The 25,953-nt window shown below is 43.4% G+C and overlaps 1 protein-coding gene and 1 long non-coding RNA gene across 6 annotated transcripts in view; one reads left to right on the top strand and one right to left on the bottom strand.

Moving 5' to 3' along the window:
- Window positions 1-1,123: 1,123 nt before the first annotated feature.
- LOC110967083 (dynamin-1-like) overlaps window positions 1,124-25,953 on the bottom strand; it is a 31,784-nt gene continuing 6,954 nt past the window's right edge. The window contains exons 5-23 of the mRNA XM_051950886.1: window positions 24,548-24,646; window positions 24,303-24,463; window positions 23,955-24,097; window positions 22,988-23,123; window positions 20,014-20,081; window positions 19,775-19,913; window positions 18,170-18,256; window positions 17,891-17,961; window positions 14,627-14,678; window positions 14,488-14,499; window positions 13,807-13,920; window positions 10,937-11,046; window positions 10,723-10,834; window positions 10,356-10,367; window positions 9,555-9,722; window positions 9,360-9,446; window positions 9,061-9,215; window positions 8,817-8,984; window positions 1,124-3,403 (exon numbers count right to left, since the gene is read on the bottom strand). Coding sequence (XP_051806846.1) covers window positions 3,343-3,403; window positions 8,817-8,984; window positions 9,061-9,215; window positions 9,360-9,446; window positions 9,555-9,722; window positions 10,356-10,367; window positions 10,723-10,834; window positions 10,937-11,046; window positions 13,807-13,920; window positions 14,488-14,499; window positions 14,627-14,678; window positions 17,891-17,961; window positions 18,170-18,256; window positions 19,775-19,913; window positions 20,014-20,081; window positions 22,988-23,123; window positions 23,955-24,097; window positions 24,303-24,463; window positions 24,548-24,646 — 1,955 coding nt within the window. The 3' untranslated portion in view covers window positions 1,124-3,342. The remainder of the gene's footprint in view (window positions 3,404-8,816; window positions 8,985-9,060; window positions 9,216-9,359; window positions 9,447-9,554; window positions 9,723-10,355; window positions 10,368-10,722; window positions 10,835-10,936; window positions 11,047-13,806; window positions 13,921-14,487; window positions 14,500-14,626; window positions 14,679-17,890; window positions 17,962-18,169; window positions 18,257-19,774; window positions 19,914-20,013; window positions 20,082-22,987; window positions 23,124-23,954; window positions 24,098-24,302; window positions 24,464-24,547; window positions 24,647-25,953) is intronic.
- LOC127534784 (uncharacterized) overlaps window positions 24,783-25,953 on the top strand; it is a 1,272-nt gene continuing 101 nt past the window's right edge. Inside the window, exons 1-3 of one of the 5 annotated variants that reach the window (XR_007943223.1) lie at window positions 24,783-24,907; window positions 25,383-25,450; window positions 25,485-25,953. The exon at window positions 25,485-25,953 is cut by the window's right edge and continues 101 nt beyond it. This is a non-coding gene — a long non-coding RNA (uncharacterized LOC127534784). Of the gene's footprint in view, window positions 24,908-25,159; window positions 25,281-25,327; window positions 25,451-25,484 lie in introns of those variants that run through there. The other 4 variants (XR_007943225.1, XR_007943226.1, XR_007943224.1 and 1 more) reach the window with 4 other exon arrangements.

Below are 25,953 nucleotides of genomic sequence, written 5' to 3'. Positions count from 1 at the left end.
CACAAGGCCAAAGGGACAACACTTTTTGGGGGGCATTGACTCATTATATGACAAGGAAATTTAGTTTTGACATATGGCTAAACTGTTTGACAGAGATATGTGCAGCTTATCCATGGTGTTCTGCTGAGCATTCCAGGTTTATTCTGGCAAAAGTTCAAAGTGACTGCAAATGAGACAAAGCAACTGAGAAGGATCTTTGCAATTTTGGTGGCACTGACATTTCACATGAGGAAAGGACTCATTTTGAAACATGTATGAACAGTTTTGGGAAAGATATGTGCTTTTGCTATTTATCTGAAATGTAGGTCTGTTTGGCCAAATGATCTTTTAGTTTTGAGAATGTCATCTCGGTTTCAAGAAATGAGCCAAACCAAAGGAGAAAAACTGTAATGTAGAACTCAGTAGGCAGCAGAGAACTGACTGAACAGGTGGAGCAGTGGCACATTTAGTGGGTTAATTAGTGGGTTAATTACTACTAGTGAATTTCTGGGTTCGTGGATAATGATGCTTTATGTGTTAGTTTCATAATCAGTTTGTTTCAAATTAATAAAGATATAAATGAGACTAGTCAATGGACAAGATTGGGAACGAGTGACTGAGGAGTTAACGAGTCAGATTAAAGATGAGTGGATAACTTGAGTCATGAGATGGACTATGAGTAGATTAGTTAGTTAATGAGTTAGTTAATGAGCTGGTTAATTAGTAGTGAGTTGGCTGTTAGAGGATGACTTAGTTCCTGAACAACAACCTGAATGAGATAAATCGATGAGTTAGCAGCTGAGTGGTTCAGGCAAACAGTGACTTGGTAAATTAGTTGGTTTCTCTGGGGGCAGATCCTCTGGGGGCAGATCCTCTGGGGGCAGATCTTCTGGGGTCTCCTGGTCCTGGTGGTCTGGTTCTTCTGGGGCGGTTTGATGGAACCTCAGCAGTAGAACCGACCTGATCTGGATTTGAAGGTTGATGAATCCATCAGCTCTGCTCATCACTGATTGGTTAATGAGGTCACACGTGCTGCTTGACGTCCAATAAGAACGTCTCTCCTCTGTAGAACCTTTACTGAATGTATGAGTCACTGGAGAACCCAGATGGTGGTTCTGCCCATAAAGACTCGACACTCTTAACGTTCATTCACACAATCTTTATTGGTGTTGACACTTCTGTCAGCCCGATCACATGACGCTAAGATACACACACACACACACACACACACACACACACACACACACACACACACACACACACACACACACACACACACACACACACTGGAGTGTGGGCCGCTGCATACTTCAGTTAACAGATGATCTATATTCATGTAAACAGATTATATCTAACTTCACCATCATACAACACTGGAGAGCTGAGTGAGCATGCTGACACTGGAACACGGGACGTCACGGCTAAAACACGGAAGCAGCTGAACGCAGCTTGACTACACAATCACCACGGCAACGGTACACAAACACAGATAGATCAGCAGGTTCTCTTCATACAGTCTGATTCAGGACACCTCGCAAAGTCAGGATCAATACAGCTGGATCAATACCGATCAATACAGCTGGATCAATACCGATCAATACAGCTGGATCAATACCGATCAACACCAGTCAATACTGATCAATATCAATCAACACCAATCAATACTGATCAATACCGATCAGTACAGCTGGATCAATACCGATCAACACCAATCAATACTGATCAATACCGATCAACACTAATCAATACTGATCGATACAGCTGACTGGATGCAATGCTTGCCTTCACTTTAATCTCGCTACCAAGTTTTTATCTCCTGGATTCATCGATCTGATTCATTGATCTGATTCATCGATCCGGTTCATTAATCTGATTCATTGATCCGGTTCATTGATCTGATTCATTGATCTGATTCATTAATCTGATTCATTGATCCGGTTCATTGATCTGATTCATTGATCCAGTTCATTGATCCGGTTCATTGATCTGATTCATTGATCCGGTTCATTGATCTGATTCATTGATCCGGTTCATTGATCTGATTCATTGATCCGGTTCATTGATCTGATTCATTGATCCGGTTCATTGATCTGATTCATCGATCTGATTCATCGATCCGGTTCATTGATCCGGTTCATTGATCTGACGCATTGATCAGGTTCATCATCAGCAGCTGAAATAACACTTTGAGAAACGAGTTCATCAAACATTTAGAACTGAAACATCAGAAGAACCACAAGTCCCATGACAACAGCAATAAACATGATTTAGAACCTCGTTTACTGCTGGATGCTTCCAACCACAACAAATGGAACCAGTTAGAACTGACTGGAACCGGTTAGAATTGACTGGAACCAGTTAGAACTTAATAGAGTCCAGTGAAAACCACTGGAACCAGTAGAGCTATCTGGGATGAGCTGGAGCTACTTAGTACCTACCAGAATAATTTAGAGCCAGTCAGAACCAGCTGGAACCAGTCAGAACCAGCTGGAACCAGTCAGAACCAGCTGCAGTGTTCTGGAACCAGTTTGAATCCAGACAGAGCGTGTTGTATCAACTGAGAACAACTGGAACCAGTCTGAAGTGCTTCACAGTACGTATCATTTGAGGCACATCACAACCAAGTGGAACCATTTGAAGCACAGTGGAACCAAATAAAACCAGTTAGAACCAGTGAGTCATTGAGAACCAGGTGGTGTCAGTTGGAACAACACAGAACCAGCTGCACTGGTTGAAAGAAACAAGAAGAAATTGGAAGCAGCTAGAACCAGTTGGACGAGGTTCTAACCAGATGTCAGTAGAACAGAACAGCATCTGGGATTTAATGTTCCCAAATCTAGAACACAGTAGATTCAGTTGATTTCACATCTATCAGGTTGTAAACCGTTTCCATCTGAAGAACACAAATAAATCCATAAATAGATGAATAAATACTTCAGTTAAAACCATATTTAAACTTTACACTGTAAAGAAAACTTCTGTCGGTGCTTCAAACAGAACATCTGGGTTCCACAAAAACAAAAACAATAAAATGCAACAGAGTGATTTAATCCCAGGAGCTGATGGAAGCTGAACCTCTGGGTCAGAGAGACGTCTTCACCTCCACAGCAGAATGTTCTACAGCTGATGGAACGTCACAGGAGGAGGCAGACAGACAGGCACCTGTCTCACCTCCCGACAGCAGACAGACAGTATTTACAGTCAGTATTGCAGAAGGAGTTTGCTGATCGTTGGCTATATAGTCATAATGTGCTCATCAATATTATTATTACTAGTAAGGTTCACAGTAACACAGCTCAGTAGAGAACGTAGAACAGCTCAGTAGAGAACAGTAGAACGGTTCTGCAGACACAAACACTGGGTCTAGCCCTCAATAGAAGACTGGGGACTCTCTCCGTGGGCGGGGCTACCTTTACTGGGACGACTGGGAAGAACAGCGACAAAAACAAACAAGGAGACAGAAAAGAAAAAGAACAGGAGTGAATCAAGGGCAGGGGAACAGGAGAACGGTTCCACTACAACCACTGGGAACCAGTCAAACATGGTGACCAATCAGAGATCAAAGCTGGTGGTTCGATGCGGCCAATCGGAGCCGCTCAGAACGAGTCCAAACCAGCTGGCACTACTTAGAACCTGTTCAACCAGTTAAAGCTGCTGATTGGAACCAGCTGAAGTCGGAATGGCCCGTTTAGAAACAGCTGGGATGGAACTGGCTAGAACCACAGGAACCAGTAGAACTAACTGGTTCTGATGCAGGCCTTTAGAGCCACAACAAACGTGTTGGAACCAGAACCAGAACATTAACAGTTGGGGAACAGGGAAAAAGAACAGGGTACAGTTTTAATGTATTCTACGAGAACAAAACAACTGATGCAGGGTTCTATAGGATCCCGACGGAATGATCTACCATCCCAGTGAAGAACAGAACATCAGGACTCTACTGACTGAACGGTTCTCTGACTGGCAGAACAAATGACTGCAGCTGAGAAGGATCAAACATTTACGAGTTACAAAGTGACCTGAGCAAACACAGCATGCAGCGCTATTACAGCTGGAAGAACCAGGAGGCCAGAGGAACCCAGCAGGAACCAGAAGGAGCCAAATGTACCCAGAGAGAACCTGTTGCACCCACCCTGGAACCTCCTGGAGCACGTTAGAACAACAGGAACTGACTGGATCCAACATACATTTAAACCAAGTAGAAACTTGTTGGAATCAGCTGAAAACATCAGGGTTCTTACTGGTGAAACTATCTGGAACTAAAGACATCCAGATAGATCCTGTCAGTCCAGAACCCAGTTAGAACCAGATGGATCCATTAAAAGGAGTTTGCACCCACTAATATAGAAACATGTTCAAATCAGAGAACCAAACTGGGACCTGTTGAAACCAGAAAGAACCTGTTGCTACTAACTGAAAAAGAAGAACCTATTTGGAACCCGCTGGACCTACAGGAAAGCAACCAGTAGGAACCTTGGGAACAGTAGATGAATAAAGTAAAAACCTGATCTAGATACAACCAGCTTGAACCAGCAAGATTTTTTTTCACCAATTTGACAAGTACAAAAGTGTAGGAACCTTTTGGAACCAACTGAAAGGAACAGGGCGTTGTTGGAACCTGATGGAACAAGCAGCTGGAACATGTGAACGAGCCAGAACTGGTTAGAACCAGCTGGAACCGGTTTCAGCTGGCTCTAGTATTAATAGCTGGAACCAGTTAGAACCGGTATGAGCTGCACCATATCGTGTTTGTGCTCCAGAACCTTGAGTAGAACATTAGTGAACATCAGCTGGATCATCTAATCTGTTGACTAGTAAAACCAGTATGAACTAACTGGTACCAGCTAAAACAAGCCAGAACCAGTTGGAACCAGCTCAGACCCATCAAAAGCAATTCTAAACAGAACCACTTCAAACTATTTAGAATCATTTGGATCAAAATAGAACCAGTATGGACTAGTGTGGACCAGCCAGTTCAACCGGTTCCAGTTATTCAGAATGATTTGGAACCAGACAGAACTAGTTAGAACCAGTTGGAACCAGCTGGACTGAGTTACTGCTATGAGAACTGGATGGTATCAGTCAGTTTGGAACCATCTGGAACCGGTTTGAAGGACGTGAAACCAGTCAAATCCTGTTTGATCCAGGTCATCAGAACTGGTTTGAACCAGCTGGAACCACATGTGGACCATCTGTGACCATGACTCATGTGGGCCGTCTTATTCACCATTATATGTTTCATGTGCGTACATATGTGCAATATTTCTGCATGTTAGTCTATGTTTGTGTATATGTTGTGTGTTGTGTGTCTGTGTGGGGTCAGGGGGTGGAGTCAGAGGCGGGTCTGGAGGATCTAGGTGGAGATGCAGGAGCCCTCTGACTGGAGACAAACAAATAAAAGCAACAGAGAGGCACAGTAAGTACCTGATTGATGGAGCTGTCTGTCACACAGCTAATTCTAATGATGAGGGAGAGGGCGGGGTCACATGGTGAGGATGGCTATCTGATTGGACAATGAGGCACACAAACACGCACACACACAAACACAGAGTTGGTGAGAGACAATGACATCACACTGACAGCTGACGTACCATTGGTGGACTCCTCACTGGTCACTGATTGAGATTCTGAAAGAATAACCATATATGGTGAAAATGAGGGGGCGGGGCCAGGGGCGGGGCAACCTGATCTGACACACCTCAAGAGCTTCCTGGTTAACCTTAAAAGGCACTGTGAGAACAATTCAATTCAATTCAATTTTATTTATATAGCGTCAATTACAGTCAAATTGTCTCAAGACACTTTACAGAACCCATATGCCTGACCCCCAGAGCAAGCCCAAAGGAGACAGTGGCAGGAAAACACCCTTTTAACAGGGAAGAAACCTCGAGCAGAACCCGGCTCTATATAGGGGGGGACCCATCTGCCTGCTGGCCGGGGGGGTTGAGAGGGACAGAGGAGGGCAAGGGGGAGGGATGGGAGAAGAGGGAGGGGTGGGAAAGCAAGGAAAACACAACACACATTTGGATACATGTATGACAGGATATGTGACACAGACAAAGTATAAGCTAACATTGAAAACTGACTCATAGTTTACTCTGATGATGTACGGCTCTGACATTAAACATACTCCATATATAGCTAGCAGTAACATTCAAACAGTATGTAAGTTAGCATAACAGTATAGTGAAGGCGATGCAGAGTTGACTGGTGGAAAAGGGGAGCTGGAAGCAGAGGGCTGGAGGAAGGATCCCACAAACAGGCAGACAGACAAACAGGCAGGAAGGCAGACAGACAGGCAGACAGACAAACAGGCCAGAAGGCAGACAGACAGGCAGAGAGACAGAGAGACAGGCGGAGAGACAGGCAGAGACAGGCAGAGAGACAGACAGACAGGCAGACAGAGAGACAGACAGACAGACTTGGCACCAGGTGGATGTTTGAATTGTGAGTCAGTTAATGAAAAGATATTTCACCTCTGTGTGTCGACGACAGGGATTGTCCGGACTTTGTGCTAAGCTAGGCTAATAGTTTCCACCTGCTTTCAGTTTCTGTGCTAAGCTAGGCTAATAGTTTCCACTTGTTTTCAGTTTCTGTGCTAAGCTAGGCTAATAGTTCCCGCCTTTTTCCAGTCTTCGTGCTAAGCTAGGCTGATAGTTTCCACCTGTTTTCAGTATCTGTGCTAAGCTAGGCTAATAGTTTCCACTTGTTTTCAGTTTTTGTGCTAAGCTAGGCTAATAGTTCCCGCATTTCTCCAGTCTTCGTGCTAAGCTAGGCTAATAGTTTCCACCTGTTTTCAGTTTCTGTGCTAAGCTAGGCTAATAGTTTTCACTTGTTTTCAGTTTCTGTGCTAAGCTAGGCTAATAGTTCCCGCCTTTCTCCAGTCTTCGTGCTAAGCTAGGCTAATAGTTTCCACCTGTTTTCAGTTTCTGTGCTAAGCTAGGCTAATAGTTTTCACTTGTTTTCAGTTTCTGTGCTAAGCTAGGCTAATATTTCCCACCTTTTTCCAGTCTTCATGCTAAGCTAGGCTAATAGTTTCCACCTGTTTTCAGTTTTCATGCTAAGCTAGGCTAATAGTTTCCACCTGCTTTCAGTTTCTGTGCTAAGCTAGGCTAATAGTTCCCGCCTTTTTCCAGTCTTCGTGCTAAGCTAGGCTAATAGTTTCCACCTGCTTTCAGTTTCTGTGCTAAGCTAGGCTAATAGTTCCCGCCTTTCTCCAGTCTTCGTGCTAAGCTAGGCTAATAGTTTCCACCTGTTTTCAGTTTCTGTGCTAAGCTAGGCTAATAGTTCCCACCTTTCTCCAGTCTTCGTTCTAAGCTAGGCTAATAGTTTCCACCTGTTTTCAGTATCTGTGCTAAGCTAGGCTAATAGTTTCCACCCGTTTTCAGTTTTTGTGCTAAGCTAGGCTAATAGTTCCCGCCTTTCTCCAGTCTTCGTGCTAAGCTAGGCTAATAGTTTCCACCTGTTTTCAGCTTCTGTGCTAAGCTAGGCTAATAGTTTTCACTTGTTTTCAGTTTCTGTGCTAAGCTAGGCTAATAGTTCCCGCCTTTCTCCAGTCTTCGTGCTAAGCTAGGCTATAAGTTTCCACCTGTTTTCAGTTTTCATGCTAAGCTAGGCTAATAGTTCCCGCCTTTTTCCAGTCTTCGTGGTAAGCAAGGCTAATAGTTTCCACCTGTTTTCAGTTTCTGTGCTAAGCTAGGCTAATAGTTTCCACCTGTTTTCAGTTTCTGTGATAGGCTAGGCTAATAGTTTCCACCTGTTTTCAGTTTCTGTGCTAAGCTAGGCTAATAGTTTTCACTTGTTTACAGTTTCTGTGCTAAGCTAGGCTAATAGTTCCCGCCTTTCTCCAGTCTTCGTGCTAAGCTAGGGTATAAGTTTCCACCTGTTTTCAGTTTTCATGCTAAGCTAGGCTAATAATTCCCGCCTTTTTCCAGTCTTCGTGGTAAGCTAGGCTAATAGTTTCCACCTGTTTTCAGTTTCTGTGCTAAGCTAGGCTAATAGTTTCCACCTGTTTTCAGTTTTGTGATAGGCTAGGCTAATAGTTTCCACCTGTTTTCAGTTTCTGTGCTAAGCTAGGCTAATAGTTCCCACCTTTTTCCAGTCTTTGTGCTAAGCTAGGCTAATAGTTTCCACCTGTTTTCAGTTTCTGTGCTCAGCTAGGTTAACCATGACTGGACCTGTTTGTGTTGTCGATGCACACAGAAGAAAAAGTGAAGATTTCAAAGAATGTGAAGCTAAAGAAAGAAAGAAAGAGCATCTCTCTCCTCCATGTCTGTTCAGGTTGTTTGTGGATCTCTGCTTGTGTTCCTACAGCACCAACAAAGAAGAACCTGACATCTTCTGTCTGATAGAACTGTGGTTCTTAGGTTGTGTTCAGTTTGATGCAGAAACACAGAACCTCTGAACCGGTTCAGACCTGGTGGTTGTGGTAGACCGGGTTCTGAATCAGAGAGTCAATCTGGAAAGACTTTTGTTCTGTGGGTTCTGGAGGTATCTGTGGGTTCTGTGTGCTGCATCGAACTGAACACTCTGACCTAAACATCTGCAAACATCTGGAAACAAATTCCAATTGCTATCAGTTTAGTTCTCTGCTGGGTTCCTCCTTCCTGTGGAGAATGTTCTGATCCACACTGAGACTGGATCTTAGAACGTCTCACAGTGAAGGACAGATCTCAGAACGTTAACTGTGAGTTCTAGGATTTATGTGTCGAACAAAGCAGATAATCAGAACAAAGAACTGGAACTGTTCCGTCCAGAACTCAACTTCAGAGAACCAAACCTTCTGGAATCAGGAACCAGACCGGCTGTTTCTGGGTTCCTGCTCTGAGGAGGGTTACCTGGGGACTCCAGGAGGGGGCGCTCTGTTGGGTCTGGACGGCACCGACGGCGGTCCCGGATCAGGCGACACGGCGGGTCGACCCGGAGGCCCCGGAGCCGCCCGTCCGCCGGGTCGAGGCGGTCCAGGAGGGGCCCGGCGCTGCGGGGTCGGGCTGGACATGGGGGACCTGCGGAGACCAGAACATGCTCAGTGATGCCGCCTGCCCACTGTCGCCGTTGAAACGCGTGGCATCGCTCCATTACCTGCGACCCGACGGCATCCCCGTCACCTGCAGCCACGAGTCGTCGACTGGCGGAGGCATCGCCGTGGTGACGGTGGACGTGCTGATGTCACCGATGATGCTGAGCCCCTCCCTCAGGGCGTGGTACATCCGGAGCATCTCATCACGGTGTTGGGCCTGGACCAGAGACAAACACCTGTCTGTCTGTCTGTCTGAACACCTGTCTGTCTGTCTGTCTGTCTGTCTGTCTATCTGAACACCTGTCTGTCTGTCTATCTGAACACCTGTCTGTCTGTACACCTGTCTGTCTGTGTGTCTCACCTGTTCCTGGGACTCCTCCATCAGGGTGTTCTGGTCTCCACAGGAGTACAGCTGAGCCAGCAGCTCGGCATGAATGAACTCCTTAGTCTGAGGACAGAAAGTCACAGGAAGTTTGTGTGTGTGTTGTTATATGTTGTGTGCGTGTGTGTGTGTGTGTGTGTGTGTGTGTGTGTGTGTGTGTGTGTGTGGTCGTACGTTGTTGACCATCAGGTGCATGACGGTTTTGGGGATCAGGTCCCGGACCGTCCTGTGGATGATTGACAGGTAGGAGTCCACCAGGTTCCTGACGATCTCCACCTGCCGCTCCAGCTGAGGGTCCAGACTGTGGATCTGTCCGTCCCCACTGGACTCCTCCGACTCCACCTGCACACAGACACACAGCGTTACACACAACGTTACACACAGACACACAAGGTTACACACAACGTTACACAAAACCTGCACACAGACACACAGCATTACACACGTTACACACAGCATTACACATCACAGCGTTACACACAGCGTTACACACCACAGCGTTACACACAGCGTTACACACCACAGCGTTACACCCAGCGTTACACACCACAGCGTTACACACATCGTAACACACAGCGTTACACCTCCCAGTGTTACACAGTGTTACACACAACCTGTACACAGTCACACAGCGTTACACACACAATTACACACAGCGTTACACATCACAGCGTTACACATCACAGCATTACACACAGCGTTACACAGCGTTACACGTCACAACGTTACACACGTTACACATCCCAGCGTTGCACAACATTACACACAGCATTACACACAGTGTTACACACAACCTGCACACAGACACATAAGGTTACACACAAGGTTACAGCGTTACACACAACCTGCACACAACGTTAGACACAACCTGCACACAGCGTTACACACAGCATTACACACAATGTTACACACAGCATTACACACAGTGTTACAGTGTTACACACGGTACACACAGCGTTACACACAGTGACTGACCTTCTCTTTGTCCTGCATCAGACGGAGGAAACAGAGGACAGAATTTTAGCAACAACAGTAATGCAGTAATACTTCAGTAACAAAATACCAAAAATGATAACATTCTGCAGTAATTAAGTACCAGTTGTGATGTAGTACTAAGAATGATGTAGTACTGCAATAATAAAGTACTAAGAATGATGCCGTTGTGCAGTAACCACACGGTACGATAGGGTAGTGATGATCTAAAATGCAGTAATAATGTAGTAATGCAGTAATGTAGTAATTGTACTGTGATAATGCAGTGATAATGCAGTAAAATGCATGCAGTAAATATACTGTAATAATGCAGTATTAGCTCAGTAGTAATACTGTAAGAACACAGTACCACGGTGCGTTCAGGGTACACTCCAGCTCGTAGGAAAGAAGCCTTCCAGCTGTCCACCTCCTCCTGAGACTCACTGGCTAACTCCAGCTGACGGTAGTCTTTGTACACGTTCCTGCAACATACATGTTTCTGTGCTCACGTGTGTCCAATGATGACACGTGTAGCTGAAACACAACATACATGCTGACATACTGATGACTGATGACACACTGACCGGTGTTCGGTGTTGAACAGGGCGAAGATGTGTTTGCTGGACATGAAGCTCTTCTCAATGTCCTTCAGCTTCAGGTTGTCCACAGGCAGCATGTACTTCTTCTCCTTCTCCTGCAGGGGGCACACACACAGCAATCCAATGCAACTGTAGTTACAGAGCACTATTCATACAGCACAGCAAAAACAATGATTGAAAGAAACACAATAACAAAATGTGGCACAATCTGGATATTCTAATGACTGCAGACTGTTGTTTTCTAATAAATGACATAAAATACATCCATGTGTTGTTGGTTTCATCCTGGACATGATGAACTTCAGAGGAGAAAGTCTCAGTCATCCCTTCCAGCCGTTGCTCAGTGCTGGGTCTATGAGGGCTCCTCCACCAACACAGCGACCACCAGGCCTACCGTACACTAGAGACGGCTGTCCACAAAGCACAACTGAGGCACAGCTGGGACAGACAAGCCTGTCCATTTTTCCAAGTTCTTGATAGCTTCAGTCCAAAATGGGAAAATTAAAGGACATTCCCAGAAACAGTGGAGATCCGTACCAGCGTATCAGTTTGTAACAGCCCCATTTTAAACAACCTTGAAGGTGTAGAATAATATCTATGCAGTTTTATTGTGGATACATTTGCTTCTCGCATCTCTAGTTGCCCATCCTATTTTTGAAATAATATTCTTCCAAGCCTCTTCATTCATCTCAGACTGTAGACCGTCACATACAGATGCAGCACCTTCAGAAGACCAGAGCTTCTAGTAAAACACTGATGCTGACTGAAGAGGACTTGGTTTGTCATCCAATCCTGTTATCCCTCTGTATCTGCTGTAGACTAAAAACTGAACCCACACTGCTCCTAATCTGAAAGTGTGTCCACAAATCCCCTTTGTCAGTCACGTTGAACATTCCTTTTAACACACTGAATGTCATAAAATGATCATCTCCATATAAATGTTCTATTTTTTGCACTCCTTGTTCAACTATTTCCACCACAAAAAGGAAGATTTTCCAGTTGGCACTAAAGGGTTATTCCACACAGAAGAATAAATGTGTTTTCAGGAGAAGTTCTCAGCCTCTGATGAGCCTGTGTCCATCTGTGAATGTTGGAAGATCGGGTTCTTCTGTCATGAATTTGTAGACTTTTGCGAGAACAACTGGATAATATTAAACGGAGCTGCTGTTTTCCTCTCAATCTAAATCCACTCAACATCTACGGCTTCATCTTTCCAATGTCTAGATAGTTTATTCATTTCAAATACGAGGTTATATAACTCCATCCTTCCGTCCTCCCTCAGAGCTGTGAGTTTTCTTCGTCCAATTCTGGCTTTCTTACCGTTCCAAAGACATTCTTTGCTTAGCCCATTATATTGTTTCAGAAATGTATTGTGTGGTGTTATTGGAATCATCACTGATAAATAATGAAACTGTGGAGCCACAAGCATTTTAACAGTGTTAATTTTCCCCATAGAGAAACATTTCCACTTATCCAGATTTGTTTTTAGTTTCTGTACAAACGGCTGTTTATTTATTGACATTATGGTAGTCAACTCTGAACAAAACCTAATCCCTAAATATTCCATTAGGAACCCACAGAAACTGGAATGGAGAGAGAAGATGTAAACAGAAATAACTTCTGACTTTTGCCAGTTTGTTTTGTATCCTGATCATTTTGAGAGATTATGAATCGTAGATGGAACCTTAGGAACTGAAGAGGAAGGATCTCTAAGAAGAGGCAAAATATCATCATACAGAAACATCTTGTGCTCGTCAGAACCATGTGGAACTCCCTAATACCCCTACTGGTCCTAACTGCAGCTGCTAAAGGCTCTAGAATGAGCAGCAGCCGCTCAGAGGATCCTCCTGGTTCAAACTAAAGAATGGTGAGAGCTGCTGCTCTGGGATCAGAGGAGATAACATCCACCCATTTAATTAGACCTTCACCAAATCCAAATGCTTTAAGAGTGTGTTGGAGGAAGCTCCATTCTGCTCTATCAAAGGCCTGATGGGCATCCCATCATGAAGCAGCAAATGGAGCATTATCATTATTGTTGTTCTGCCACATGAGGTGCAGAAGCCTTCTCACATTATCAGACGATGTTCTTCCCTTCACAAAGCCGACTGTCGGAGTGAATCAAACTCGGTAATATTTTTTCCATCCTTAGAGCAAGAACTTTAGTATTTTACAGTGAAGGTTAACCAAACTGAAGCTACCTGGATCAGTGGATCTTTGTCCTTTTTGTAGATGACAGAAATCAGAGCCTCACTGAAAGTTTCTGGCATCTTTCCTAATGACAAAGATTGTGCATGTTGTGCGTCTTTTGTGCGTCTGTTGTGTGCATGTTGTGCGTCTGTTGTGCGTCTGTTGTGTGCATGTTGTGCGTCTGTTGTGCGTCTGTTGTGCGCCTGTTGTGCGTCTGTTGTGCGCCTGTTGTGCGCATGTTGTGCGCCTGTTGTGCGCCTGTTGTGTGCATGTTGTGCGTCTGTTGTGTGCATGTTGTGCGCCTGTTGTGCGCATGTTGTGCGCCTGTTGTGTGCATGTTGTGCGCCTGTTGTGCGTCTGTTGTGCGCATGTTGTGCGTCTGTTGTGTGCATGTTGTGCGTCTGTTGTGCGCCTGTTGTGCGTCTGTTGTGCGCCTGTTGTGCGCCTGTTGTGCGCATGTTGTGCGCCTGTTGTGCGCCTGTTGTGTGCATGTTGTGCGTCTGTTGTGTGCATGTTGTGCGCCTGTTATGCGTCTGTTGTGCGCCTGTTGTGCGCCTGTTGTGCGCCTGTTGTGCGCCTGTTGTGTGCATGTTGTGCGCCTGTTCTGCGCCTGTTGTGCGCCTGTTGTGCGTCTGTTGTGCGCCTGTTGTGCGCATGTTGTGCGTCACCTCGTCGTCTTTGTACCAGGACAGTGTCTCTGCTGTCAGGACGAACCAGTACTCTTTGGCTCCGCCCTTCATGATGCTGATGTTGTTGATGGTGAGCCAGCCTTTACGGATCACCTGCACATGTCATCAATGAAACGAGGTTGATGTGACATCACACACGATGACATCAGCAGAAAGTAATTTGTGAGTAATAAAATCCTCTTCATGGATTATTGATCCATAAATAACTGTATCGGTGGAATCGACTGAGTAGAAGAAGGTGTATTCAGGTAAAATTTACGTCATATACACGGGTGACATCATTGCTACCCATTTCATGATGTCACAGACACATTAGTTTTCCATCACCTTCATTTCACTGACTCACTAAAACCTCATTGAAACCTGACATAAACCTAAGCTAAACCCAACATGAAACTAACCTAAACTCAACATCAACCCAACCTAACAAAAACACAACCTAAACCCAACACAAACCTAATCTAAACCCAACATAAACCTAACCTGAGCCTAACTTAAAATTAATCTCAGCCTAACAGAAACCTAAACCTTAGCCATGGCCTTCACTCGGTGGACCTTACGAGGACTCCCGGTCCCCAGATGGTGGTCGAGTCCCCACAGTGTCACTGTGAAAACACATTTTTGTCACAATGTCAGTAACACAAGCACACTCACACTCACCATGATCTCATCCTGGTTGCCACAGCAACAGAGGGAGAGAGACGGAGTGAGGAGAGAAGAGAGCAACACATGAATGAGTCTGTCCTTCGTCCATTCATTCATCTTTAGCTCCGCCCCCTGGCCACCTGCAGACACTCACCTGGTTTCCTGCTGCCTTCTTCTTGCTCATCTGACTGCTCTTCTGCTGAGCACTGACACACAACACACAGACACACAACAGACACAGCACACAGACAAAACAGACAGACACAACAGATATATACACACACACAACACAGTTGTGGTCAGTACTTCTACAGTGTTATTATGCTGCACCTGTCAAGTGTACAGGTGAGTGTAACAAGAAGAAGTGGTGTTGCCAGTTCCTTAATGATTCCATTTACACTGATGTACTACATTTACACTGACGGACTACATTTACGCTGACGGACTACATTTACGCTGACGGACTACATTTACACTGATAGACTACATTTATACTGATAGACTACATTTACACTGATAGACTACATTTATACTGATGGACTACATTTGTACTGACGGACTACATTTATACTGATAGACTACATTTATACTGATGGACTACATTTGTACTGACGGACTATATTTACACTGATAAACTACATTTACACTGATGGACTACTTTACACTGATGGACTACATTTACGCTGACGGACTACATTTACGCTGACGGATTCCATTTACACTGATGTACTACATTTACACTGATGGACTACATTTACACTGATGTACTACATTTACACTGATGGACTACATTTACGCTGACGGACTACATTTACGCTGACGGATTCCATTTACACTGATGTACTACATTTGCACTGATGGACTACATTTACACTGATGGACTACATTTATACTGATAGATTATATTTATACTGATAGACTACATTTATACTGATGGACTACATTTATACTGATGGACTACATTTGCACTGATAGACTACATTTATACTGATAGACTACATTTATACTGATGGACTACATTTGTACTGACGGACTATATTTACACTGATAAACTACATTTACACTGATGGACTACATTTATACTGATAGATTATATTTATACTGATAGACTACATTTATACTGATGGACTACATTTATACTGATGGACTACATTTGCACTGATAGACTACATTTATACTGATAGACTACATTTATACTGATGGACTACATTTGTACTGACGGACTATATTTACACTGATGGACTACATTTATACTGATGGACTACATTTATACTGATAGATTATATTTATACTGATAGACTACATTTATACTGATGGACTACATTTATACTGATAGAATACATTTATACTGATAGACTACATTTACACTGACGGACTACATTTATACTGATAGAATACATTTACACTGATAGACTACATTTATACTGATGGACTACATTTATACTGATAGAATACATTTATACTGATAGACTACATTTACACTGACGAACTACATTTATACTGATAGAATACATTTATACTGATAGACTACATTTACACTGATGTACTACATTTACGCTGACGGACTACATTTACGCTGACGGACTACATTTGCACTGATGGACTACATTTACACTGATGGACTACATTTACACTGATGGACTATATTTACACTGATAAACTACATTTACACTGATGGACTACATTTATACTGATAGATTATATTTATACTGATAGACTACATTTATACTGATCGACTACATTTATACTGATAGACTACATTTACGCTGACGGACTACATTTACACTGACGGACTACATTTACACTGATGGACTACATTTACACTGATAGACTACATTTATACTGATGGACTACATTTATACTGATGGACTATATTTACACTGATAGACTACATTTACACTGATGGACTACATTTATACTGATCGACTACATTTACACTGATGGACTACATTTGTACTGACGGACTACATTTATACTAATGGACTACATTTATACTGATGGACTACATTTGCACTGATGGACTACATTTATACTGATGGACTACATTTACACTGATAAACTACATTTACACTGATGGACTACATTTACACTGATAAACTACATTTATACTGATGGACTACATTTATACTGATAGAATGCATTTATACTGATCGACTACTGATAGACTACATTCATACTGATGGACTACATTTGCACTGATGGACTACATTTACACTGACGGACTACATTTACACTGACGGACTACATTTATACTGATGGACTACATTTACACTGATGGACTACATTTGCACTGATGGACTACATTTACACTGATGGACTATATTTACACTGATAAACTACATTTACACTGATGGACTACATTTATACTGATAGATTATATTTATACTGATAGACTACATTTATACTGATGGACTACATTTATACTGATAGACTACATTCATACTGATAGACTACATTTATACTGATAGATTATATTTATACTGATAGACTACATTTATACTGATGGACTACATTTATACTGATAGACTACATTTATACTGATGGACTACATTTATACTGATAGACTACATTTATAGTGATAGACTACATTTACGCTGACGGACTACATTTACACTGACGGACTACATTTACACTGATGGACTACATTTATACTGATGGACTACATTTACACTGATGGACTACATTTGCACTGATGGACTACATTTACACTGATGGACTATATTTACACTGACGGACTACATTTACACTGATGGACTACATTTACACTGATGGACTACATTTACACTGATAGACTACATTTACACTGATGGACTACATTTATACTGATAGAATACATTTATACTGATCGACTACTGATAGACTAAATTCATACTGATGGACTACATTTGCACTGATGGACTACATTTATACTGATAGACTACATTTACACTGACGGACTACATTTACACTGATGGACTACATTTACACTGATAGACTACATTTATACTGATGGACTGCATTTATACTGATGGACTACATTTATACTGATGGACTACATTTATACTGATGGACTACATTTATACTGATAGAATACATTTATACTGATCGACTACTGATAGACTAAATTCATACTGATGGACTACATTTGCACTGATGGACTACATTTATACTGATAGACTACATTTACACTGACGGACTACATTTACACTGATGGACTACATTTACACTGATAGACTACATTTATACTGATGGACTGCATTTATACTGATGGACTACATTTATACTGATGGACTACATTTATACTGCTGGACTACATTTACACTGATGGACTACATTTATACTTCATTTTGTCTTTCATTTTTACCTTCAGGTGTCTGTTGTGCGTTTTCTGTCTGACTTGTGAGTTATTGTGAGGTAACGTGTGGTTAAAGTTTCTTACTTTGCGAAGCCGATGAAGTCTTCATGGTTTGTGTTCATGTAGGCCAACTCAATGTCAATCAGCAAGATCACCTGAGGGAAAAGCACCAATCAGAAATGCTTTCTGAACCGTCAACATTTTGGTGATCATTCAAGATTCAAGAACTTTGTCAGAGCGGTACACAGCAGAAACAGAGCGGTTACCCTGAGTTCCCCTCACACAACTGAAACAACAAATAAAATAAAATTGAATAAAATAAAAAGAAAGTAAGATCAAAAATTGTCAAAAAATAAATCTCACCTGGGTTTTGGTGACACTTTCTCGGTCTCTAATGTGCTGAGTCACGATTCTCTCCATCTCCTCTCTGAGCATCGGATACTGAGCCAGCTGCAAACACCGACAACACCGTGAGCTAAAGAAGGCTAAAATCAGCAGCTAAAGCAGGCTAAATGACGCTAAAGGAGGCCAAAAGACGCACTGTAGCCAGGCTGACAAAGAGTCGGAGCTCTGTTGAACCTTGTATTCCTTTAGCTTTAACCAGTAACGACTTCATGAGCTTCTTTACACATAAAATAGTTATGATTAGAAAAAAAAGAGGTAAAAGAGGCTTAAATGAGCAGCTGAAGGAGGCTAAACAAGGCTAATGGAGTCTAAAAGAGGCTAAAAATAGCAGCTAAAGGAGGGAAAAAGAGGCAAAGGAAGCTAAAAGAGGCTAAAACCAGCAGCTAAAGGAGGCAAAAAGAGGCTAAAAGAGGCTAAAACCAGCAGCTAAAGGAGGCAAAAAGAGGCTAAAAGAGGCTTAAACCAGCAGTTAAAGGAGGCTAAAGGAGGCTAAAACCAGCAGCTAAAGGAGGCTAAAAGAGGCTTAAACCAGCAGCTAAAGGAGGGAAAAAGAGGCTAAAACCAGCAGCTAAAGAAGGTTAAAGGAGGCTAAAAAAAGACTAAAGGAGGGTAAAGCAGGCTAAAACCAGCAGCTAAAGGAGGCAAAAAGAGGCTTAAACCAGCAGCAAAAGGAGGCTAAAAGAGGCTAAAACCAGCAGCTAAAGGAGGCGTCAATAGGCTAAAGGAGGCTAAAACCAGCAGCTAAAGGAGACTAAAACCAGCAGCTAAAGGAGACTAAAATCAGCAGCTACAGGAGGCTAAAATCAGCAGCTAAAGGAGGCTAAAATCAGCAGCTAAAGGAGGCTAAAACTAACAGCTAAAGGAGGTGAAACGAGGCTAAAACCAGCTAAAGGAGGGTAAAGCTGGCTAAAACCAGCAGCTAAAGGAGGCTAAAATCAGCAGCTAAAGGAGGCTAAAACTAACAGCTAAAGGAAGTGAAACAAGGCTAAAACCAGCTAAAGGAGGGTAAAGCTGGCTAAAACCAGCAGCTAAAGGAGACTAAAATCAGCAGCTACAGGAGGCTAAAATCAGCAGCTAAAGGAGGCTAAAACTAGCAGCTAAAGGAGGTGAAACGAGGCTAAAACCAGCTAAAGGAGGGTAAAGCTGGCTAAAACCAGCAGCTAAAGGAGGCTAAAATCAGCAGCTAAAGGAGGCTAAAACTAACAGCTAAAGGAAGTGAAACGAGGCTAAAACCAGCTAAAGGAGGGTAAAGCAGGCTAAAACCAGCAGCTAAAGGAGACTAAAATCAGCAGCTACAGGAGACTAAAATCAGCAGCTACAGGAGGCTAAAAGAGGCTAAAGGAGGATAAAAGGGGCTAAAACCAGCAGCTAAAGGAGGTTAAAGGAGTACTGTGTAGTGGTAGTTTTTACAGTAACTTCTGCTTACACTGAATTTATTTGGTGTACTACTGTGTAGTACTGTGAAGTACTGTGTAGTGGTAGTATTTGCAGTTCCTTCTGCATACACTGCATTTAGCTGGTGTACTACTGTGTAGTACTGTGTAGTAGTAGTAGTAATAGTACCTTCTGCGTACACTGCCTGACGGTGTTGACCAGCTCATTGATCACCAGGTCCACACATTTCTGACACGGTTCTTTGATCTGAGCAATCAGACGCTTCACGATCGTCTCAAATGCCATGTCAGGTGTGAACAGCCCAGTCCTGAGCAGAGGACAAGTGTCAGGTCAACGCTGAGGATAAGTGAGTCAGGTAAAATCACATACACGCACCTGTACACACCCGAGCAGAGGTTTAGACTCACCTGATTCCGTGGATGTTTTTGATAGCGTAGCTGATCTCTTTACGAAGCGTCTTCTCATCGCTCTCCAGCTGAACAGGAAGTAGAACATGTTCATGTTTCATTCACCTGCAGAGTTCAGCTCACTTGGACCTGTTCTAGTCTAATGTTAACGTAACGCTCACCTGTTCTAGTCTAACGTTAACGTAACGTTCACCTGTTCCAGTCTAACATTAACATAACACTCACCTGTTCCAGTCTAACATTAACATAACACTCACCTGTTCTAGTCTAACTTAACGCTCACCTGTTCCAGTCTAACATTAACGTAACACTCACCTGTTCCAGTCTATCGTTAACGTAACGTTCACCTGTTCCAGTCTAACATTAACGTAACGCTCACCTGTTCCAGTCTATCGTTAACGTAACGTTCACCTGTTCCAGTCTAACATTAACGTAACGTTCACCTGTTCCAGTCTAACATTAACATAACACTCACCTGTTCTAGTCTAACTTAACGCTCACCTGTTCCAGTCTAACATTAACGTAACACTCACCTGTTCCAGTCTATCGTTAACGTAACGTTCACCTGTTCCAGTCTAACATTAACATAACACTCACCTGTTCTAGTCTAACTTAACGCTCACCTGTTCCAGTCTAACATTAACGTAACACTCACCTGTTCCAGTCTATCGTTAACGTAACGTTCACCTGTTCCAGTCTAACATTAACGTAACGCTCACCTGTTCCAGTCTATCGTTAACGTAACGTTCACCTGTTCCAGTCTAACATTAACGTAACGTTCACCTGTTCCAGTCTAACATTAACGTAACACTCACCTGTTCTAGTCTAACTTAACGCTCACCTGTTCCAGTCTAACATTAACGTAACACTCACCTGTTCCAGTCTAACATTAACATAACACTCACCTGTTCTAGTCTAACTTAACGCTCACCTGTTCCAGTCTAACATTAACGTAACGCTCACCTGTTCCAGTCTATCGTTAACGTAACGTTCACCTGTTCCAGTCTAACATTAACGTAACGTTCACCTGTTCCAGTCTAACGTTAACCTAACGCTACCTGACCTCACAGTGACTATCAGCTAACCTGAACCTTAAAGCCAGTCAGATCTTTTACTCTCCATCAGGGTCTGTCCCACATTTGAAACCTTCAGAACTCACAGTAAACAGCTGGAAGTCAACCAGTCTGGTGACTTTTAAGTTCTATTGACTGATTGTCCTTTAACTGTGTCCTACTGTCGTGTGTTTCACTGCAATGTTTATTTTTATCTGTTTAGAGACTGTGTGTGGAAATTAGCATCGTTGCTATAATCCGGTATATTGCTGTCGAAATAGACGTTCATTAATGTGCTCTGTCTCGATCTAATAAATAATAACTAAATAAAAGCTGAGCTCACATGATGCTTTGCAGCTGGAACATGTGTGTTCTGTGTTCTTCTAAATGTTCTACTTTATGCAGATGATGATCGTATTTTCAAACACTGTGCGGCTGAACAACACTTTTAGAAGCTCTATGCACACACACTACAATGCCAAAAGTATTCGCTCACCTGCCTTGACTCTCATATGAACATCAGTGACATCCCATTCTTAATCCATAGGGTTCAATATGACGTCAGTCCACCCTTTACAGCTATAACAGCTTCAACTCTTCTGGGAAGGCTGTCCACAAGGTTTAGGAGTGAGTTTATAGGAATTTTTGACCTTTCTTCCAGAAGCTCATTTGTGAGGTCTCACACTGATGTTGGACCAGAAGGCCTGGCTCTCAGTCTCTGCTCTAATTCATCCCAAAGGTGTTCTATCGGGCTGAGGTCAGGACTCTGTGCAGGCCAGTCCAGTTCATCCACAGCAGACTCTGTCATCCATGTCTTTATGGACCTTGCTTTGTTCTCTGGTGCACAGTCATGTTGGAAGAGGAAGGGTCCAGCTCCAAACTGTTCCACAAAGTTGGGAGCATGGAATTGTCCAAAATGTCTTGTTATGCTGAAGCATTCAGAGTTCCTTTCACTGGAACTAAGGGGCCAAGCCCAGCTCCTGAAGAACAAGCCCACACCATGATCCCCCCTCCACCAAACTTTACACTTGGCACAATGCAGTCCCACAAGTATGGTTCTCCTGGAAACCACCAAACCCAGACTGGTCCATCAGATTGCCAGATGGAGAAGCGTGATTGGTCACTCCAGAGAAGGTGTCTCCACTGCTCTAGAGTCCAGTGACGGCGTGCTTTACACCACTGCATCCCACGCTTTGCATTGCACTTGGTGATGTACGGCTTGGATGCAGCTGCTCGGCCATGGAAACCCATTCCATGAAGCTCTCTGCTGAAGCTCTGTTCTTGAGCTAATCTGAAGGCCACATGAAGTCTGAAGGTCTGTAGCCACTGACTCTGCAGAAAGTTGTCCATCTCTTGGCACTATGAGCCTCAGCATCCTCTGACCCGCTCCATCAGTTTACATGGTCGACCACTTGGTGGCTGAGCTGCTGTCGTTCCCACACACTTCCACTTTCTTATAACACAGCTGACTGACTGTGGAATATTTAGGAGTGAGGAAATATCACGACTGGATTTGCTGCACAGGTGGCATCCTATCACAGTTCCACGCTGGAATTCACTGAGCTCCTGACAGTGACCCATTCTTTCTGTTTGTAAAAGCAGTCTGCATGCCCAGGTGATGGATTTGATACACCTGTGGCCATGGAAGTGATTGGAACACCTGATTCTGATTATTTGGATGGTAAGCCAATACTTTTGGCAATATAGTGTATTATGGTTTCATTCTAAATTTAAGCTGCAATAATAACTTGATTTATTGATTAAATATCAACAATTAAATCAATATCAGCTGCTGATAGTCTGCTGATCGGTTTCTGTTTAAACTGTGATTGAAGATTCTGTCAACAATCCCATGAGAGTGATGTCACCTGTGTGTGACGATGTCACCTGTGTGTGATGATGTCACTTGTGTGAGGCGTTACCTTGACCAACTCAAATGGGAAGCGTTCATGGAAGATACGGTTGATCTTTGCTCCACCTGAGAGTTCGTAGGTGTCGACCTGATCACCTGATCCCTCAATACGCTTCTCAAAGTCCACGGCAAACTGCTGCACCATCCTGAAACACACACACACATGATTATTGTGTACCATTTGTGTAGTATTTAGGGTAATATTACTGCAGTAGGGCCTTGGTCTTGCGGCTGTGTGTAGTATGTAGTATTTGTGTAGTATTTAGGGTAATATTACTGCAGTAGGGCCTTGGTCTTGTGGCTGTGTGTAGTATGTAGTATTTGTGTAGTATTTAGGGTAATATTACTGCAGTAGGGCCTTGGTCTTGTGGCTGTGTGTAGTATGTAGTATTTGTGTAGTATTTAGGGTAATATTACTGCAGTAGGGCCTTGGTCTTGTGGCTGTGTGTAGTATGTAGTATTTGTGTAGTATTTAGGGTAATATTACTGCAGTAGGGCCTTGGTCTTGTGGCTGTGTGTAGTATGTAGTATTTGTGTAGTATTTAGGGTAATATTACTGCAGTAGGGCCTTGGTCTTGTGGCTGTGTGTAGTATGTACCATTTGTGTAGTATTTAGGGTAATATTACGGCAGTAGGGCCTTGGTCTTGCGGCTGTGTGTAGTATGTAGTATTTGTGTAGTATTTAGGGTAATATTACTGCAGTAGGGCCTTGGTCTTGTGGCTGTGTGTAGTATGTAGTATTTGTGTAGTATTTAGGGTAATATTACTGCAGTAGGGCCTTGGTCTTGTGGCTGTGTGTAGTATGTAGTATTTGTGTAGTATTTAGGGTAATATTACTGCAGTAGGGCTTTGGTCTTGCGGCTGTGTGTAGTATGTAGTATTTGTGTAGTATTTAGGGTAATATTACTGCAGTAGGGCCTTGGTCTTGCGGCTGTGTGTAGTATGTAGTATTTGTGTAGTATTTAGGGTAATATTACTGCAGTAGGGCCTTGGTCTTGCGGCTGGGGTCGTCGGGTCTGAAGTTCTTGTACTCCTCCACCTCCTTCTCGATGGACAGCAGCTGACTCTGCAGTTTGCTTCGTAGCGCCGGCAGCGTGTCCCGGATGTGGTTGGTCAGTTGCTATGGCGACAGAGAGTTGCTCTGTTACCACAGTTACAGAGACATGTGGTTGTGTCTGGGTCAGATCGTTCTGCACGTTGAACCAGAACATCAGACTGGAGCTGCTGGAGAACCATCAGACTCTAGAACATCTGAGAGGAAACACTGGTTCTGGAAGGACTTGAGAACCCGTTTCCAGGGGTAGCTGCTGTGTGTCAGTGCTGACCTGGTTGAGGGTCTTCTGCAGGTAGGCGGTGCCCATGCGGTCGACCAGGTGACGGTACGACGGGTGTGACAGGAAGAACTTCCTCTCAGCCTGCAGAGCTGCTGTGATGTCTTTCTTCCCATCGATGTCCTTCTGACTGCGGTTCACCACCCCGATGTAACCTGATTCAGAAAGGAGACTAAACACATGACATAACAGACAGCCACAGCCAATCAGCTGCCAGGATGCTGTGTGATGTCACGTACCCCTGCGGAGCGGCAGCAGTTTGTTCTCCAGGATGTCTCTGGCGTCGGTTCCTTCATCCATCAGATCCAGTTTGGTGATCACACCAATGGTCCTCAGACCTGCACCCAGGGTACAGGATGGACAGGACCTGAGTAATCTGTATCCCCCACAGTAATCAGATTACTTCTAATAGCAAAGTGTTTCCTCTGATCAATAAGCAAAGACAAACACTTTTCCATACCACTGGAACTGGAGGTTTCAAGGTAGAAGAGCTGCAGGAATACAAGGAGTCATAGTACCACTAATCAGGAGGTCTAGAAGGAGTCATAGTTCCACTAATCAGGAGGTCTAGAAGGAGTCATAGTTCCACTAATCAGGAGGTCTAGAAGGAGTCATAGTTCCACTAATCAGGAGTTCAAGAAGGAGGTCTAGTGGGTAGAGTGGCCGTCTTGTAACTGGAAGGTTGCCGGTTCGATCCTCAGCCCGTCGTGTTCATGTCGAGGTGTCCCTGAGCAAGACACCTAACCCCTAATTGCTCCTGGTGGGTCGTGGTTAGCACCTTGCATGGCAGCTTCCACCATCAGTGTGTGAATGTGACGTATCATGTAAAGCACTCTTGATAAAAGCGCTGCATAAATACAACCATTTACCATTTAGAAGGAGTCATAGTTCCACTAATCAGGAGGTCTAGTAGGAGTCATAGTACCACTAATTAGGACGTCTAGTAGGAGTCATAGTTCCACTAATCAGGTGGTCTAGAAGGAGTCATAGTTCCACTAATTAGGAGGTCTAGAAGGAGTCATAGTTCCACTAATCAGGTGGTCTAGAAGGAGTCATAGTACCACTAATCAGGAGGTCTAGAAGGAGTCATAGTTCCACTAATCAGGAGGTCTAGAAGGAGTCATAGTTCCACTAATCAGGAGGTCTAGAAGGAGTCATAGTACCACTAATCAGGAGTTCAAGAAGGAGTCATAGTTCCACTAATCAGGAGGTCTAGAAGGAGTCATAGTTCCACTAATCAGGAGGTCTAGAAGGAGTCATAGTTCCACTAATCAGGAGGTCTAGAAGGAGTCATAGTTCCACTAATCAGGAGGTCTAGAAGGAGTCATAGTTCCACTAATTAGGAGGTCTAGTAGGAGTCATAGTACCACTAATCAGGAGGTCTAGTAGGAGTCATAGTTCCACTAATCAGGAGGTCTAGAAGGAGTCATAGTTCCACTAATCAGGAGGTCTAGAAGGAGTCATAGTTCCACTAATCAGGAGGTCTACAAGGAGTCATAGTACCACTAATCAGGAGGTCTAGAAGGAGTCATAGTTCCACTAATCAGGAGGTCTAGAAGGAGTCATAGTTCCACTAATCAGGAGGTCTAGAAGGAGTCATAGTTCCACTAATCAGGAGGTCTAGAAGGAGTCATAGTTCCACTAA

Source organism: Acanthochromis polyacanthus, chromosome 7 (assembly GCF_021347895.1).
Source record: "Acanthochromis polyacanthus isolate Apoly-LR-REF ecotype Palm Island chromosome 7, KAUST_Apoly_ChrSc, whole genome shotgun sequence".
In the NCBI taxonomy this organism is placed as follows: Eukaryota; Metazoa; Chordata; class Actinopteri; family Pomacentridae; genus Acanthochromis; species Acanthochromis polyacanthus.
This window is presented reverse-complemented; position numbering and strand designations above follow the sequence as displayed.